At 45.0% G+C, this 18,739-nt stretch overlaps 1 protein-coding gene and 1 long non-coding RNA gene across 2 annotated transcripts in view; both read left to right on the top strand.

Annotated features, from left to right (window-relative positions):
* The window catches only part of LOC126203988 (uncharacterized), a 214,812-nt gene extending 209,812 nt beyond the window's left edge, over positions 1–5,000 (top strand). The window contains exon 4 of the long non-coding RNA XR_007540440.1: positions 4,866–5,000. This is a non-coding gene — a long non-coding RNA (uncharacterized LOC126203988). The remainder of the gene's footprint in view (positions 1–4,865) is intronic.
* A 177-nt stretch (positions 5,001–5,177) lies between these two features.
* The window catches only part of LOC126204228 (mucin-2-like), a gene marked incomplete at its 5' end in the record, with an annotated part of 29,296 nt that continues 15,734 nt past the window's right edge, over positions 5,178–18,739 (top strand). Inside the window, one exon of the mRNA XM_049938624.1 lies at positions 5,178–6,248. Coding sequence (XP_049794581.1) covers positions 5,178–6,248 — 1,071 coding nt within the window. The remainder of the gene's footprint in view (positions 6,249–18,739) is intronic.

Here is an 18,739-nt window from a genome sequence, read left to right as displayed (position 1 = left end):
TATGAATGTAAAGGACTCATATGGAAAGCTTGTGCTAAGCTAAGCAAGAAAGGGAACGCAGTGAGGCGGGAAGGACTATACTGAACTGGGCTACATTATACGAAAGAAAATAAATAAAGAAAATGAAGACGAGAGAAGACCGCTAAACCAGAGGACGTGCCCTCCAATATCGTCGAGGGGACACTGAATAGTGCACGGTACATCCAAACCCTCATCGGACCCATCGTTCTACCATTCCTAGACCGGCAAGGGAACTTGCTGTTCCAACAGGACAATGCACGTCCGCATGTATCCCGTGCCACCCAACGTGCTCTAGAAGGTGTAAGTCAACTACCCTGGCCAGCAAGATCTCCGGATCTGTCCCCCATTGAGCATGTTTGGGACTGGATGAAGCGTCGTCTCACGCGGTCTGCACGTCCAGCACGAACGCCGGTCCAACTGAGGCGCCAGGTGGAAATGGCATGGCAAGCCGTTCCACAGGACTACATCCAGCATCTCTACGATCGTCTCCATGGGAGAATAGCAGCCTGCATTGCTGCGAAAGGTGGATATACACTGTACTAGTGCCGACATTGTGCATGCTCTGTTGCCTGTGTCTATGTGCCTGTGGTTCTGTCAGTGTGATCATGTGATGTATCTGACCCCAGGAATGTGTCAATAAAGTTTCCCCTTCCTGGGACAATGAATTCACGGTGTTCTTATTTCAATTTCCAGGAGTGTACGTGCACAATTTCAAGAAGAGTGTAATGATTCCAATTCAGAAGGTGACAGGTGTGAATACTACTGAATCATCAGTTTTATAATTGATGGACTTAAAATACTGACACGAATTATTGACAGAACAATAGAAAAGCGTCGTAGGGCTTGAAAGGGAGCGCGTGGTTCCGAAATAAATGAGACAGGGTTACATCCTATCACTGAAGTTATTCAATATGTTGTCATTCACTGGAAGCAGTTGAGAGAACCAAGATAAAATATGGAAAGGAAGTATAAGTTCAGGGAGAAGAAATATAAGTCTAGTCTATAACACTTTAATTCTGTCAGAGATGCAAAGAACTTAAGAGAGTAGTTGAATGGAACGGGTAGTAACTTGAAAATAGATTGAAAGATGAACGTAAAAAAGTAAAAGGAAGATGACGAAATTCCGTCGAGGGAGACCAGGCAATGCTGAAGGAATTAGATTAGGGGTCGAGACACTGAAAGTCGTAGATATGTTTTGCTACATTTGTAGCTAAATAACTGATGATGGAGAAAGTAGACAGGCTGTAGCAAGAAAATCATTTATGAACAAGAGGAATTTATTACCATCTAATATGGATGTGTCGGAACGTCTTTTCTGAAGGCATATGTATGGAGTGTATGCTTGTGTGGAAGTGAAGTGTGGACGATAAACAACACACACAAGAAAAACGTAGAAGTTTTTGAAATGTAGTGTTACAGAAGATTTTTGAAGATTAAGTGGGCAAATCGAATAACTGTTCAGAAGATACTGAACCGAATTGCGGGAAAAAACTTATACCGCAAGTTGAGTAAAAGAAGAGATCAGTTGATAGAACAAGTGGTGAAGCAGCAAGGAATCGTTTATCTGGTAAGGGACAGAGGTGTGGGGATAAGAATTGTATAGGGAGACCAAGGCTCGATAACGGTAATGAGATTGAAATGGATGTAGGTTGTTCTACTCTAGTTGTTCAGAGATGAATTGGCTTGCTCAGGACAGGGAAGCGTGCAGAGATGCATGAAACGAGTCTTCGGACTGAAGTCCTCAATAACAACAAATGGCCCATTGTGTTTCCCCTTACCCTAGAGCTAACTGCCATTTTATTGCAGACGTTCGGATTGTTTTTCCATAATTTTAATAAACAGAGCAGATACACTTAAGAGATGCACATAAGAGATTAGTCTTCAATAATATGTTCTTGACTATTATAATGTAGCAGCATCGCTTCATGCAGTCTTTCTGTTCGTTGTTCTTGGATTGCGTCTACAAGGCGTCTCAGCTGTCGACAATAAATATCAGCAGTGATGGCTACAACTTGGGGAAGTAATTCGTAGTTCACCACACCACCGCTGTTCCATTAGATGCGTAACATTATCTTTTGTCGATGCTCGCAGGTGTTTTTTACAGGGAGTTGCTGCTTTGTTTGGGCTCGACCATTCCTTTCTTTTCGTTCTGTTGGCGAAAAGACATCATTTCTCGTAACGATACAGGATAGGAAAAGTCGTTGTTGTCCGCGAGGCAACTGATGACGGGCAAACAGAGAAGGATACGCGTATACGGCCACCCGCTGGTTTCTGTAGTTTTGGCTTAGACCATGTGGTACTCATACACCCGATTTTTTAACCTTTCCCATAGATTGAAAATGTAGCACGATGCTGGAATGATTAAAGATCATCACATTCAGCAGTTCTCGAGTACAATGACGTGGATTATTGTGGATTAACGCGTTTAAACGATCTTCATCAAGTCCGGAAGGTCTTCCTGAACATGCCAAAAAGATCGGAACGAGAAAACCATTTTATGGCCGTGCTCTGTCCAATAGCATTATCTCCAATACGGTGCAAATATTTCTGGCTGCATCCGCTGCTGTCACCCCTCTACTGAAATCGAAAAGAAAAATGTATCTCAAATGTCCCGATTTCACCACTTGTCAAACCATAGCATCCACAGCTCCACTCACAATCTCCAAATGACAAAATGACAATATGAAAACTCAAACAGCAATAGTGAACTAGAAATAGAAAATGACAGCAGATAAGTAAACCCATAGCAAACGCAATACCATCCAGCAAAGCAATAACGCTATGCAATTATGGACCAACCTAATAAACACAGGGTGTTTCAAAATGAACATACCGGTTTTGAGGCGTTGTAGCATTTATTACTTTAATTTGCGATTGTAAATACACCAAATGAAACAGCAACTTAAACAGTTTTGTTGGTATACCTGTGGCAATGGGAAGAGTGTGGAACGACGAAGAGTGACTGAAAAAGGTGTAGAACGAGAGCTAGTTTTTCACGCTTACACCAAGTATCCCCGCGGAAAGTTTATGGGCCTTTCTATTTCTGTGAATCAACTGCAACTGATGTTTCTTATCTTGATGTGCTACAGGGATGGCCCGTGCCTCAATGGAAAGAAGCTGAACAGCACACAAGACGGTGCTCCGGCTCGCTGGCATAACTAAGTACGCGACTGGTTAAACGACGTTGTGTCCGACCGGTGGATTGGGCGCAAGGGGCCGTTTGACACAGCATTTTATCCACGACCTCCACGTTCACACACGACCTGACTCGATCATGTGTTTGTGCCTCCGATACCAGCTGATCTGTCCGACTTTAGAAACAGTGTTATTAAATCAGTTATTCCTCACACAGTGATCAAGGTTTCGGAACAACTCGCCTATCGATTCGATGTGTGATCGGTGTTCACAATGAATAATTGTAAGAAGAACTGTTCGTCTTCCTCTTTCATTTGGCGTTATTAATTATAATTATTAGATGAATGTAATACACTACTGGCCATTAAAATTGCTACACAAAGAAGAAATGCAGATCATAAATGGCTATTCATTGGACAAATATATTATACTAGAACTGACATGTGATTACATTTTCACGCAGTTTGGGTGCATAGATCCTGAGTAATCAGTACCCAGAACAACCACCTCCGGCCGTAATAACGGCCTTGATACGCCTGGGCATTGAGTCAAACAGAGCTTGGATGGCGGGTACATGTACAGCAGCCCATGCAGCTTTAACACGATACCACAGTTGATCAATGACTGGCGTATTGTGACGAGCCAGTTGGTGAGAGATCTGGAGAATGTGCTGACCGGGGCAGCAGTCGAACATTTTCTGCATCCAGAAAGGCCCGTACAGGACCTGCAACATGCGGTCGTGCATTATCCTGCTGAAATGTAGGGTTTCGCAGGGATCGAATGAAGGGTAGAGCCACGGGTAGTAACAAATCTGAAATGTAACGTCCACTGTTCAAAGTGCCGTCAGTGTGAACAAGAGGTGATCGAGACGTGTAACCAATGGCACCCCATACCGACGGGTACTACGCCAGTATGGCGATGACGAATACACGCTTCCAAAGTGCGATGTCACCAAACACGTTTACGACCATCATTATGCTGTAAACAGAACGTGCATTCATCCGAAAAAATGACGTTTTGCCATTCGTGCACCCAGGTTCGTCGTTGAGTACACCATCGCAGGCACTCCTGTCTGTGATGCAGCGTCAAGGGTAACCGCTGCAGACGTCGTCGAACTGTTCGTGCAGATGGTTGTTCTCTTGCAAACGTCCCCATCTGTTGACTCAAGGATCGAGACGTGGCTGCACGATCAGTTACAGCCATGCGGATAAGATGCCTGTCACCTCGACTGCTAGTGATACGAGGCCGTTGGGAGCCAGCATGGCGTTCCGTATTACCGTCCTGAAGACACCGATTCCATATCTCTGATCTCGACAAACGCGAGCAGCAATGTTGCGGTACGGTAAACCTTTATCAAAGTCGGAAACGTGATGGTACGCATTTCTCCTCCTTACAAAAGGCGTCACAACAACGTTTCACCAGGCAACGCCGGTCAACTGCTGTTTGTGTATGAGAAATCGGTTGAAACTTTCCTCATGTCAGCACGTTGTAGGTGTCGCCCCCGACGCCAACCTTGTGTGAATGCTCTGGAAAGCTAAACATTTGCATGTCACAGCATCTTGTTCCTGTCGGTTAAATTTCGCGTCTGTAGCACGTCGTCTTCGTGGTGTAGCAATTTAAATGGCCAGTACTGTAATATATGCTACAATGCCTTAAAACCTATATATTCATGTTGAAATACCCCGTAACAAACAACGGTGTGTCACCAGTTTCAGGTTAGGAACATGGCGGACCACGGGCGCCACTTCCGCCCGCCGCTGTCACTACCGCTGCTGGTGCTGGCGGTCGCCGCAGCCTTTGCAGCGCCGCAGCTGCTGCCTCTGGACGATGACCCCGACATCGACGTCCGCCGGTCCTACCTGCCCCCGCAGGGCTACCTGCCGCCGCAGGCGGAGGAGCCGCAGGCGTCTTCCCAGGCAGACGTGGCGCTGGCGGCGGCGGCGGTGCCGGACGGCTCCCTGGCGCTGCCCCCGGGGGCGGCGGACGACGAGACGGCCGAGCAGTGCAGTCACTCCTTCCACTCCTTCCTCTGCGGCCGTCCCGGCCGGCGGCGCAGGCCGGGGGCGGTACCGGCGCCTGCTCCACCTCCGGCCCCAGCGGCGACGTTCCAGCTGCCGTCCCGCTTGCTGCCCGAACCCTTAACGAGAACGCTGCCGCCAACGACGACGTCACCTCCCCTTCCGCCGAACCCGCAGTTCCAGGCTACGTTTCTGCAGCCGTCTAGACTCCGGCCACCATCTGAAAATGCGTTACCATCCCAGAATCTGAACTGCACATCGCATGCTACGCTGGAAGTCCGACCGCGAATTACGTCCTCACCTACAGCAATCAAAGACAGTAAACCAGCTCCGTCCGTAGTATCGTTCCGCCAGCTGTATACTCCCCAGAAATTTTCCCTTCCAAATGATATCAAGAAAGAAACAAGCGACCACAACTGCACTTCAGAGACGACTCTTAAAGTAGCTTCTCCATCGACTTTATCGTCGTCATTCAGCCGAGTACCACCACCTTCTCCAGTAAGAACCTCTTCTTTTCTGGAGCGAAGGCCTGCACCTGCCACTCACGACCCTACCAACTGCTCCTCGCAGACCACAACGAGTTCAATAACCACCACTCCTTCGCCCAGTAGCGTCTTCGCCGAACCGTCACCACAGCCATCGGTGACCTTCGAGTTGGCCAGACTTGCCGCACTGCCCAACCATCCACCCGGCTGCACCTGCGGTGCCGACCACAGCGCCGGATCCAGTGTCGATGCGACCTTCGTCAGCCCAGAGAAAGTCGCAGCGCCCCAGCGCTTCCACATCACAGTGAAGCCTACTGCTGCTACAACTACTACCACTACTACTACGACTACTACCACTACGCAGAGGCCGACGACTCAGCGTCCCTCTCCACGCGCACTGGAGCCACTGGCTGCAGCCCCAGAGCCTGCAGTGGTCGCGCCGCCCAAGCCCTCCTGGTCAGAGGCGGACAGCTGCAGCCACGCCTTCCACAGCTTCCTCTGCAAGAAGCCCCAGGCAGCGTCGAGCAGGAGGAAGGTGTTACCCACCCAGCCCATAGAGGGGGACAGTTCCTTCATAAGCGCCGCCAGTGTACGTATCAGAGTGCGCAACGCTACTTCACTAGAAACGGTGGAAAAACCAAGATAATTCACTATTGAAAGAAAGGTTGTTTCCCCCAACATTTCTATTCAGTGGTAGTTGTGGCTCAGTCTGCTTAAATGGAAAAGGAAGAAAAGAGAAAGCGCGGGTTTCTAATAAGCGTGGGTACTGGATACACGTCGTAATCTCCTTGTACCCCTGTCTCTGTCCGTATCCCCCTCCCCATTTCTTTGTCCGTCTCCTCCTGCTTCCCCCTCTCTCTGTCCATCAACTCTACAACCTTCTCTGTCCATTTACTCCTTGCCCCTCTTTCTCTCCACTTCTTCTTGCCCTCTCTGTTCCCCCTTCTCTACGTCCACCACGTCCTCCCTCCTCCCCCTGTCCATCTTCTTCCCCCAGCCTTTGTCCATCTCCTGCTGCCCCCTGTTTCTGTCCATCTCCTCCTTCGCGTTTCCTATGTACATGTCCTCCCATCCCTCTTTCCATCTCCCGTTCCCCTCTCTATCTGACCTTAAGCATTGTTTACACTTACTGCTAATCCAGATCCTGCAATACTATTCTGATCATAAGCCAATAAGCCATAAGCACAGTTTCGGTGTTTGCTAAGAACGTTCACTATTTATTAATCGTACTAATTAGATACATACAAATATTAAAGAACGCAGTACCTGAAACACGTCCGCGTCAGAAATTCAGCGTTTTGTCAAAATTTCAATGCACTCGGTCGAGAACATTAGGAGATTAACGATTCTGAGCAAACCAATATTTACATTTTTATAACGTTTCCCGCTTTTATTACGTACGAATTACATACATAACCGGTCTAATGCCAGTGGGGTTATAAAAACACTTGAGTACTCGAATGCAACGTTGAGTCAAACTTTTACAGTAATGCATGAAGAATATTTGGAGATTTGAGATTTCGAAGAAACAAGCATCCAAGTTTGTGCATGTGTAGAAAAGAACATGTCACTAATGGCAAATTGTAGGAGACGAGGTACTGTCAGAAGTGAAGGTGTGAGGACTGCGCGTGAGTCGTGCTTGGGTAGCTCAGACAGAACAGCGAAAGGCAAAGGTCCCGAGTTCGAGTCTCGGTCCGGTACACAGTTTCAATCTGTCAGGAAGTTTCCAAGTACAGAAAGTTTTTGACCAAACTTTTGACACAATGATCCATCGGTATACGGGCCAGTTTTTATTTACCTATTTTTTATGTACGTAATACATAAATTTATATAAATTTGATAATAGGGAAACGTTGTTACAAAAATCTCAAAAATTTACACACACACACACAGACACACACACACACACACACACACATACACACACATGCACACATACACACCCACATATATATATCGTATTATCTTCCAATGTTGTGTCACAATTTTAAAGTAACGCCGGCCGAAGTGGCCGTGCGGTTAAAGGCGCTGCAGTCTGGAACCGCAAGACCGCTACGGTCGCAGGTTCGAATCCTGCCTCGGGCATGGATGTTTGTGATGTCCTTAGGTTAGTTAGGTTTAACTAGTTCTAAGTTCTAGGGGACTAATGACCTCAGCAGTTGAGTCCCATAGTGCTCAGAGCCATTTGAACCATTTTTAAAGTAACCGGTCAAGAACCCTCGGAGTTGCACGATTTTGAACAAATGAATATATACATTTTTATTTATGGAGAGAATGAAACAAATTTGTTTTACAGCGTACGGTATTATTCATAAATATCTTCTCTGTTTCAGAAGACGACGGTACAAAAATAAAACAAAGAAATCGGTGGAGAGGGTATTTCCGCAGGTTTCGATTCGTTTTCGCGTCGTGGCGTAGTTGAAGAGAGCAATCACGAGGCGGTAGGCGTGCAAGAACCTGTAGGGCAATTGTGTGCTGCATATTATCCCATTAAATTAACTTTATGCCAGCAAGAAGGCAACCAAATAAACAGATTCCAAAAGTGTAATTTTGTTCTTCGTTACGCACGCATTTCGCATCGACATATTGACGTTCTTCGAATCAAGAACGGTATCTACATAGAGCACAATGTCATTAACGAAATTGGAGTCCCTCTCTACCGACAGATTTTCTTCTACTTCTCTATTTCAACGTTTAGCCTCCCGTGCCTTTTCGGTCTTTACTATTTACTGCCATCTCCATCTGCGTCTTCCTATGTCCCTCGTTTATCTCTGCTGGCAAGGCATGACCTAGCGTTCGTGGTATCCTCTCTAGACTCATCCTTTGGGTGTGATTTTTCAATAATGTTTTATTTCCTTCAGTATTTTCATTGCTGTTATGAGTTCCTGATTTCTAAAATACACGTTTATTATATGGTCGTCAGTGGTAGCACCTTTAACGTTCCTGAGAAATCTTATTTCTTCTGCCTGTAAATTACTTTTATCACTTTCCTTTACGGATCCGTGTCTCACATACAGCAGTACATATGTAGCGACAGTTTTGTAAAATGTTAGTATTCTTATTAGGTCTACAACTTTGCCTTCGCCGTTTTTTCTCGAAGTTTGAGACGCGCAAAAACTTCACTATTCAAAATACTTCCTATCGCTACCCACTACTTTTTCCCATCTTACACGCAACATTAAATCCCGCGGGGAAAGAACCGCGTGTCTTTTTAGAAGATACATGAGTCAATCAAATTTTACACTTGTTCATGTGACCGGAAGTGCTGGTCAGCGAGACCGTGTGCCGTTAATCGAAAAAGGTGCTAGTCAGGGGGGGGGGGGGGGGGGCATTACCTGGAGAATATGGTGGGTAAGGTAGGACTCCCAATTTCAACGTTTCCAAGTGTCTTTCGACGGACTTTGCAACACATTGTCGAGCACTGTAGTTCTACAAAATCATCTTCTCATATCTGATGCAGCATGTGGCCGTATGTCTTTCACCGCTCGGCTCAAACGCATCAATTGCTGCCGGTAAGCATTCCCTCTGATTTTTTCCGTCGGTTTCAGTAGCATCGAAAACCTTCTCTTTTCCACCGCCACGCCCGTCTTCACGTCGAGACCACCACTCTCGAAGCCTTGAAAGAAATGTCTGCAGGTTTTTTCGCTTGTAGTTCGCGCAACTTGAGTCTTACCCAGGATTTTATGAGCTTCAGCCGCAGATATCTTCATGTTGAAACAGAAAACTAAAACTTCCCGTAAATGACGATAACTGGGCACGTAAGTTGACGTATTCAACCTAGAATAGCTTTCTGATACAATCACAAATCGGCTAATGTTTTAATGGCGTTATGTTTTCAAGTGTCTAAGCTTAATGTATGGCCATCACCTGCACCACCTACTGCCGCTACTGCCATCTATTCCAAAACGGCGGAAGCAAAGCTGTAGACCTAATGCTTTTGTTACCTTCCTTATCTTGCTTTAGAATGTTTCATTTATCACACCGCTTATTGATTTATTTTCTTAATCTTATTTTCTGTATTCTCGTCCATAACATGGTTTACATCGTAACCTGATATGTGCCTGTGTTCTGGATGCCTTAAGGTTTTCACACTGTCTTCTGATGAGCCGGAGTTAATTATGAATAAGCCTGCATCTTGATAGCTGCTTCTCTATGTAGCCGCAGTTCAAATTTAAATATTTATCTTAGAACTCCACTGGGTTTCATATGTCTTCTGGATATTCAGTAGCCACTAAGATGTCGAACCAGTCACTAATCTCCACTTTCAATTCACTGTCACTGCAGTATAGTTTTTTATGCAAGAAATCGTCCCACTTTGGAAAAAGATGGTAATTATTTCGAGCCAAGCCCCGGCTATAAGGCGCTGTTCGAAAACTTTTCGCTTAAACTACCGAAGCAAATACTTCGCCAACACAGCAGAATGCGGGCGAGCGTCATACTGAATCACAAAGTTACTCGGGAAAAAAAAAAAAAAAAAAAAAAAAAACACTTCGTACGGTTTTAACGGCGTGGCGTGATCGGCGAAGGCTCTGTATTTATGGTCTCTTATCTCGGTGCATGATCGTTGCGTAGGACACTCTTTTGATCTCAAAACACTTTGGCCACAATCTTCCGTCTTCAGAATTTGTTTGAATTCTGCTTCTTATATTTGTTAGGTAACTCGAATGACATGATCCCATTTATGTGACCTGGGTTTCTGGAATTTTGTGCGAAATTCATCTCTCGCCACCAGTAAAAACGTGATCCACTGTGTGTGCAGGGACACCTACATGGGATGCTCAATTCTGGTGGAAGGACACATGCAGTAGTGGGTTCCCTTACACGCTGACGGCAGGATATGAGTGCATATGAGGCAGTGTGTCCTGCTTGTCAAAGGAACATCGACAAGATCAGATATTTCAGTGGGATTAAATAGGGCCCCTGACACTCTGTGTCACTTTCCCATGAAAGATGCAGGGATCAAGTACACAGTTAGCTCCTGCATACGTTTGTTCAACGAAAATAACCTGTAGGCGACCTGTTCCTCAAAAATAACATGAACCGTGCCATCACTCCACGACTCCTATCTAGATCCTCCCGAATACTTATTGGACACTATCAAGCGGTATGTGTGCACGTTGGACACAGTTCCAAACAATCCTAGCGCGATGTAGACGAGCGTTGATAAGTCGTGACTCAGAATGTCTCCGAACGCGTTATGTGTCTCATGCCATCACAGTGGATATAATACTGGAATACAAGAAAGTAGGAATACTTATTGATTATCTGGCTTCCACGGACAAAGTGATATTATCGGAACGATTAGAAAAGGAGGTTAATCAAATTATCCTACTAAGAGACAAGCGGCATAGGAGCCCGGAGTAGAATGCCTCTATGGTGGCAGTGGTGGTCCGTTGTCAGGATGTTGGCTGTTGATAACGCATGAAAACAGCATCATTAGTCGGACACTTTATTCATTTGTACAAAACTCGCAGCAGCTTTGCTAAGATGACTATCCCTTTTGGGCAGTGGTGAGAGCAGCACGTGGATTACCACTGTGGCCAGGGGGCGGCTAGAGGCGACATTTGACGTCAGAGACCAGAGGAATGCTGGCGCCCCGAGCCGCGCACCAGCATGTGCAGCCGCTATGCATGGCGCGCCTGCTTGCGACAAGGCGTGGCAGCGCCGCAAAAGCCTGCTGTAATTATCGCAGGGGATTTCTGCCCACAGAAGCGGAGCTCACCCTTGCGAGATAAGTCTCTTGGCACCGGGACGCCCGCAACGGCTCAGGAGGGTTAGTTGCTGCACCAGCCTACATCTACACTGAGGTAACAAACCTCTTCAGATAGCGATGTGCACATGGAGGTAGTGTCGCGGACACAAGTTGTAAAAGAGCAGAGCACTGGTGGAGCTGAAATTTATACTCAGGTGTCCGACGTGATTAGGGTCGCACGATCGGAGTTAACAGACTCTGAATGAGGAACGGTAGTTGGAAATTCAATCTTCGGAGATCCATGGTGTCAAGAGTGTACCGAGAATACCAAATTTCAGGCATATCTCTTAGCACGTACAATGCAAAGGTAGACGGCCTTCACCTAACGGGCGAGAGCAGCGGTGTTCGCGTAGAGTTGTCAGTGGTAATAGACAAGTAATACTGGGTAAGTAACCGCAGAAATCGATGTTGGACGTACGATGAAAGTATCAGTTAGAGCAATGTAGCGAAAGCTGGCGTTAATGGTCTATGGCAGTGTGGCAGCAGCCGACTTACACGAATGCCTTTGCTAACAGCACGACGTTGCCTGCAGCGCTTCACCTCTGCTTGTGACCTTATCAGTTAGACCATAGACGACTGGAAAGACGTGGACGGGTTAGGTGAGTCCCGATTGCAGTTAGTAAGAGCTGATGGTTGGTTTCGGGTATTTTTTGAACATTTGTCCAATAATATAAAACGGCCAACAGGTTGTTGTTGTTGTTGTGGTCTTCAGTCCTGAGACTCGTTTGATGCAGCTCTCCATGCTACTCTATCCTGTGCAAGCTTCTTCATCTCCCAGTACCTACTGCAACCTACATCCTTCTGAATCTGCTTAGTGTATTCATCTCTTGGTCTCCCTCCACGATTTTTACCCTCCACGCTGCCCTCCAATGCTAAATTTGTGATCCCTTGATGCCTCAGAACATGTCCTACCAACCGATCCTTTCTTCTAGTCAAGTTGTGCCACAAACTTCTCTTCTCCCCAATCCTATTCAATACCTCCACATTAGTTACGTGATCTACCCACCTTATCTTCAGCATTCTTCTGTAGCACCACATTTCGAAAGCTATTCTCTTCTTGTCCAAACTGGTTATCGTCCATGTTTCACTTCCATACATGGCTACACTCCATACAAATACTTTCAGAAACGACTTCCTGACACTTAAATCTATACTCGATGTTAACAAATTTCTCTTCTTCAGAAACGATTTCCTTGCCATTGCCAGTCTACATTTTATATCCTCTCTACTTCGACCATCATCAGTTATTTTACTCCCTAAATAACAAAACTCCTTTACTACTTTAAGTGTCTCATTTCCTAATCTAATGCCCTGAGCATCACCCGATTTAATTTGACTACATTCCATTATCCTCGATTTGCTTTTGTTGATGTTCATCTTATATCCTCCTTTCAAGACACCGTCCATTCCGTTCAACTGCTCTTCCAAGTCCTTTGCTGTCTCTGACAGAATTACAATGTCATCGGCGAACCTCAAAGTTTTTACTTCTTCTCCATGAATTTTAATACCTACTCCGAATTTTTCTTTTGTTTCCTTTACTGCTTGCTCAATATACAGATTGAACAACATCGGGGAGAGGCTACAACCCTGTCTCACTCCTTTCCCAACCACTGCTCCCCTTTCATGCCCCTCGACTCTTATAACTGCCATCTGGTTTCTGTACAAATTGTAAATAGCCTTTCGCTCCCTGTATTTTACCCCTGCCACCTTCAGAATTTGAAACAGAGTATTCCAGTTAACGTTGTCAAAAGCTTTCTCTAAGTCTACAAATGCTAGAAACGTAGGTTTGCCTTTTCTTAATCTTTCTTCTAAGATAAGTCTTAAGGTTAGTATTGCCTCACGTGTTCCAACATTTCTACGGAATCCAAACTGATCTTCTCCGAGGTCCGCTTCTACCAGTTCCCCCATTCGTCCGCAAAGAATTCGCGTTAGTATTTTGCAGCTGTGACTTATTAAACTGATAGTTCGGTAATTTTCACATCTGTCAACACCTGCTTTCTTTGGTATTGGAATTATTATATTCTTCTTGAAGTCTGTGGGTATTTCGCCTGTCTCATACATCTTGCTCACCAGATGATAGAGTTTTGTCATGACTGGCTCTCCCAAGGCCATCAGTAGTTCTAATGGAATATTGTCTACTCCCGGGGCCTTGTTTCGACTCAGGTCTTTCAGTGCTCTGTCAAACTCTTCACGCAGTATCTTATCTCCCATTTCATCTTCATCTACATCCTCTTCCATTTCCATAATACCGTCCTCAAGTACATCGCCCTTGTATAAACCCTGTATATACTCCTTCCACCTTTCTGCCTTCCCTTCTTTGCTTAGAACTGGGTTACCATCTGAGCTCTTGATATTCATACAAGTGGTTCTCTTCTCTCCAAAGGTCTCTTTAATTTTCCTGTAGGCAGTATCTATCTTACCCCTAGTGAGACAGGACTCTACATCCTTACATTTGTCCTCTAGCCATCCCTGCTTAGCCATTTTGCACTTTCTGTCGATCTCATTTTTGAGACGTTTGTATTCTCTTTTGCCTACTTCATTTACTGCATTTTTATATTTTCTCCTTTCATCAATTAAATTCAATATTTCTTCTGTTACCCAAGGATTTCTATTAACCCTCGTCTTTTTACCTACTTGATCCTCTGCTGCCTTCACTACTTCATCCCTCAGAGCTACCCATTCTTCTTCTACTGTATTTCTTTCCCCCATTCCTGTCAATTGTTCCCTTATGCTCTCCCTGAAACTCTCTACAACCTCTGGTTCTTTCAGTTTATCCAGGTCCCATCTCCTTAAATTCCCACCTTTTTGCAGTTTCTTCAGTTTCAATCTGCAGTTCATAACCAATAGATTGTGGTAAGAATCCACATCTGCCCCTGGAAATGTTTTACAATTTAAAACCTGGTTCCTAAATCTCTGTCTTACCATTATATAATCTATCTGATACCTATTAGTATCTCCAGGATTCTTCCAGGTATACAACCTTCTTTTATGATTCTTGAACCAAGTGTTAGCTATGATTAAGTTATGCTCTGTGCAAAATTCTACAAGGTGGCTTCCTCTTTCATTTCTTAACCCCAATCCATATTCACCTACTACGTTTCCTTCTCTCCCTTTTGCTACTGACGAATTCCAGTCACCCATGACTATTAAATTTTCATCTCCCTTCACTACCTGAATAATTTCTTTTATCTCGTCATACATTTCATCAATTTCTTCATCATCTGCAGAGCTAGTTGGCATTTAAACTTGTACTACTGTAGTAGGCATGGGCTTTGTGTCTATCTTGGCCACAATAATGCGTTCACTATGCTGTTTGTAGTAGCTAATCCGCACTCCTATTTTTTTATTCATTATTAAACCTACTCCTGCATTACCCCTATTTGATTTTGTATTTATAACCCTGTAATCACCTGACCAAAAGTCTTGTTCCTCCTGCCACCGAACTTCACTAATTCCCACTATATCTAACTTTAACCTATCCATTTCCCTTTTTAAATTTTCTAACCTACCTGCCCGATTAAGGGATCTGACATTCCACGCTCCGATCCATAGAACGCCAGTTTTCTTTCTCTAAAAAGTGGTAGTCAGCAAAAAAAAGGGAAAGAAGTAAGGGTAGTTGAATAGTTGGGACTAAAAATAATAATAATTTGCACATTAATATTATCAGTAAACATGTATACGTGTTCTGTAAAGTGACTCGTTCCGTAATATTTCGATAGTGGACTCGTTCAAATTGTCTATGGAAGATGTAGCTAGCTAAATAACTAAGCAGGACATCGATAAAGGCCTAGGAGAGAAACGGCTTTCTAGGACCGCTGGTCTCGAACTGCTGCCCTCCAGGGCAGATGTCTGCTGTGGTCAAATTGAATCGGAAATGACTCATCTGTGTGATGGCGCCAACTGCAAGAAGGCGGACTCAGAACCTGCAGTAGGGACGTTGGTGGTGAAGGCCCAAACCTTCGATGGCTGCATGCAGAACCATACGGCCCCATCGCATGGCCTAGTACGCTTCTCGTGATTGGTGCTACCTGACTGTAACACCCACTGTTAGAACTGATGCGTACATATACAGGTTAGGTGCTCAGTTGTTGTTGCAATGAACCGTTTCTAACCACGTACGGCGTAACACGTCTGTCACTCGAGGATGAGGAAACCGACCAGCCGGTCCTGCTGTAGCCTTGCCCTCTTGCTGTGTTATCGGAATTCCAATTCTCTACCCTGCTAGGCTCGCAGTGTGTAAAAAGGCCGGTTGCAGCATCTGCCATGAGAGTGTTTTGGCTCTACCGGATCAGAAGGCTTCTCACAACTGCTGTGGTGAAGCTACTAGTTTCATAACAGGGCCCAAAAAATAGTGGTTGCGCTACAGAAGGTCTGCAGATCTCTGTCGAGACCTCTGTCGAGAATGAACAGAATATGAAAATATTTCGATAACTGTAAAACTGAGATATTGCCAGACAATGACCCGCCCTGAAGGCTTTTAACAGCCTCCTAAAAGTCTGCGCCTTGCAATAACAGTATGACTTAAAAAGATAGAGCTTATGGAACCAAGGATTCAGGTGGGACCTCGAAGAACAGGAGCTAGCTAATAAAAAACGCGATCTAACAGAGATCTGTGTACTCTCGCAGAGGAAATCTCGGGTATCATCAAGAAAAGAAGGACCTCGTTCCTTGGACACATCGTTAGTATGGACAAGGAGAGGATGACATATCAGATAATACAATTTTGTCAGTAGGAGAACCAAAGTATGCTGCATCCAGGAGGTAGGAAGGTATATGGAAGAAATGGCAAAACGAGAAACAGAGATTTACAACAGGGTGACTTCAAATTAAAATATTCAGTCTGGCTACAGTCTGGAACCGCGCGACCGTTACGGTCGCAGGTTCGAATCTCGCCTCGGGCTTGGATGTGTGTGATGTCCTTAGGTTAGTTAGGTTTAAGTAGTTCTAAGTTCTAGGGGACTGATGACCTCAGAAGTTAAGTCCCATAATGCTCAGAGCCATTTGAACCATTTATTCAGGCTGCTCACCAGAATTATACCCGGCGCAAAATCTGCATGGGACGAAGCGCAAAGAAGGGAACAAAGTATCAGAATGAAACAATACTGGAAATTAATTTGGACCTGTGCTGACAAAACGAAAAGAAGAAGTAGGAATTAAGTGTCCCTAATTCAATGGGCCAATAATTTACAGGCGAGCGCTCCTTCTCTGTAGGCTTGAAGCGGAGAGAGGAAAACGTTTTTCAAGAAATAAAACAAAAAAATATATAGATGCTGGTTATGTCCTTAGTTGTAAATTACATTGCTAGCCCTTAATGTTTCAATACGAAGAATGACAGAAGTTCAAGGTGTGCGATACAGTAGTCAAAATATATGAGTGGCCACGGCTTGTGAGAACAATGGATCTTAGTCCACTGTACATCGAGACGAATTAAAGGGTACGTCATTCGATTGCTGCTCCAGCTCTCTGCCAAGGTTCATCAACAGTAGTGCGTGGCGAATGGTACTGTGCCAGTCCCTGACTATTCATGAACTTATGTTTTCAGTGAGCTCTAGAGAAACTACTGATCAAGATACTAGTCGAACACCGTATGCAGATCAGCATGGCACAGGCATAGCACGGTCTTGCACTACCTTGTTGAAAGATAACGTCACATAGACATCGGAGACAAGGCATAGCCATTCGTCTCAACACATCAGAAACGTAACATATACGGTTCACAGTTGGTCGTGCTATTTACCCAGTGTGTACATATACCTACGCACCAATTACTGGGAGCGTATTTTGATGATGGATACAATATGACAACGTCCACTCTCCACAGAGCCTTTAATACATGGGTATATACAGGGGGACGACAAAAATTTGGAAACACTAAAAACTCATTATCATGCCTAAAGCGTTAACGAAATGCTTCCAGGGATTTCCCTTTGAGTTCACTGATAATATCCATAATAGTCACGTGTTGACAGAACCTACCGCTAACAAACGTAGCAGACGCCTCTGACTGTTACGATGTCTTTATTTAATCCGATTTGGTGAGGATCCCAGACACTTGAGCCGTGCTCTATAATGGGTTGTACTAGTGATCCACACGTGGGCACTTTTGCACATGAGCTACACTTTTCTAGCAGTCTCCCAATGAATCGATCATTTACTTCCCTGGTACCAATCTCAAGTATTACTTGAATTGCATACAACTTTTCAACGTTACATCTAGGCATTTAATTGACGTGACTGAGTCAAGCAGCCAGCCACTATCATTGTGTTGAAACGTTCAGGGACTGTTTTTCCTAGTCATCGGAATTAAGTTACTTTATTCTATATTTAGAGCTAGCTGCCATTCATCACATCAACTAGAGATTTTGTCCTACTCTGAGGAGACAAAAGTCGTGGGATAGCGATATACACATACACCGATGGTGGTGTTATCGCGTACAGGAGGTGTAAAAGGGCACGCTTTGGCGGAGCTCTCATTTCTACTCAGGTGAATCGAACGAAAAGATATTCTACGTGATCAAGGCCGCACGATCGGAATTAACAGACTTCGAATCGGAATGTTTGCTCGTGCTAGATGCGTGGCGCATTCCATTTAGGAAATCGTCAGGGAATTCAATATTCAGAGATTTAGAGCGTCAAGAGTGTGTCGAGAATATCAGTTTACGGGCATTACCCCTCACCACGGACAACGCAGTGGACGACAGCCTTCACTTAACGACCGAGAGCAGTGGCTTTTGCGTAGTCAGTGGTAACAGACAAACAACAATGCTTGAAATAACCGCAGAAATCAATATGGGACGCACGATGAATGTATCAGTTAAGACAGTGTGGCGTAATTCGGCTTTAAAGAGCTATGGCAGCAGACGACCGACGCAAGTTCCTTTGCTAACAGTACGTCATCGACTGCAGTTGCTCTCCTGAGACACGACTATATTATTTGGACCCTAGACGACTGGTAAACCGAGACTTGGTCAGATTTCAGGTAGTAAGAGCAGGTGGTTGGATTCGAATATGGCACAGACCCAACAAAGTCATAGACCCAAGTTGTCAACAAGGCACTGTGCAAGCTGGTGACGGCTCCATATTAATGGACCCTAGACGACTGGTAAACCAAGACTGGGTCAGATGAGTCCCGATTTATGGTGGTACGAGCATGTGGTTGATTTCAAGTGTGGCGCAGACCCAGCGATGTCATAGACCCGTCAACAAGACACTGTGCAAGCTGGTGACGGCTCCATATTAATGGACCCTAGACGACTGGTAAACCGAGACTTGGTCAGATGAGTCCCGATTTATGGTGGTACGAGCATGTGGTTGATTTCGAGTGTGGC

Source organism: Schistocerca nitens, chromosome 9, assembly GCF_023898315.1.
Source record: "Schistocerca nitens isolate TAMUIC-IGC-003100 chromosome 9, iqSchNite1.1, whole genome shotgun sequence".
In the NCBI taxonomy this organism is placed as follows: domain Eukaryota; kingdom Metazoa; phylum Arthropoda; class Insecta; order Orthoptera; family Acrididae; genus Schistocerca; species Schistocerca nitens.
This window is presented reverse-complemented; position numbering and strand designations above follow the sequence as displayed.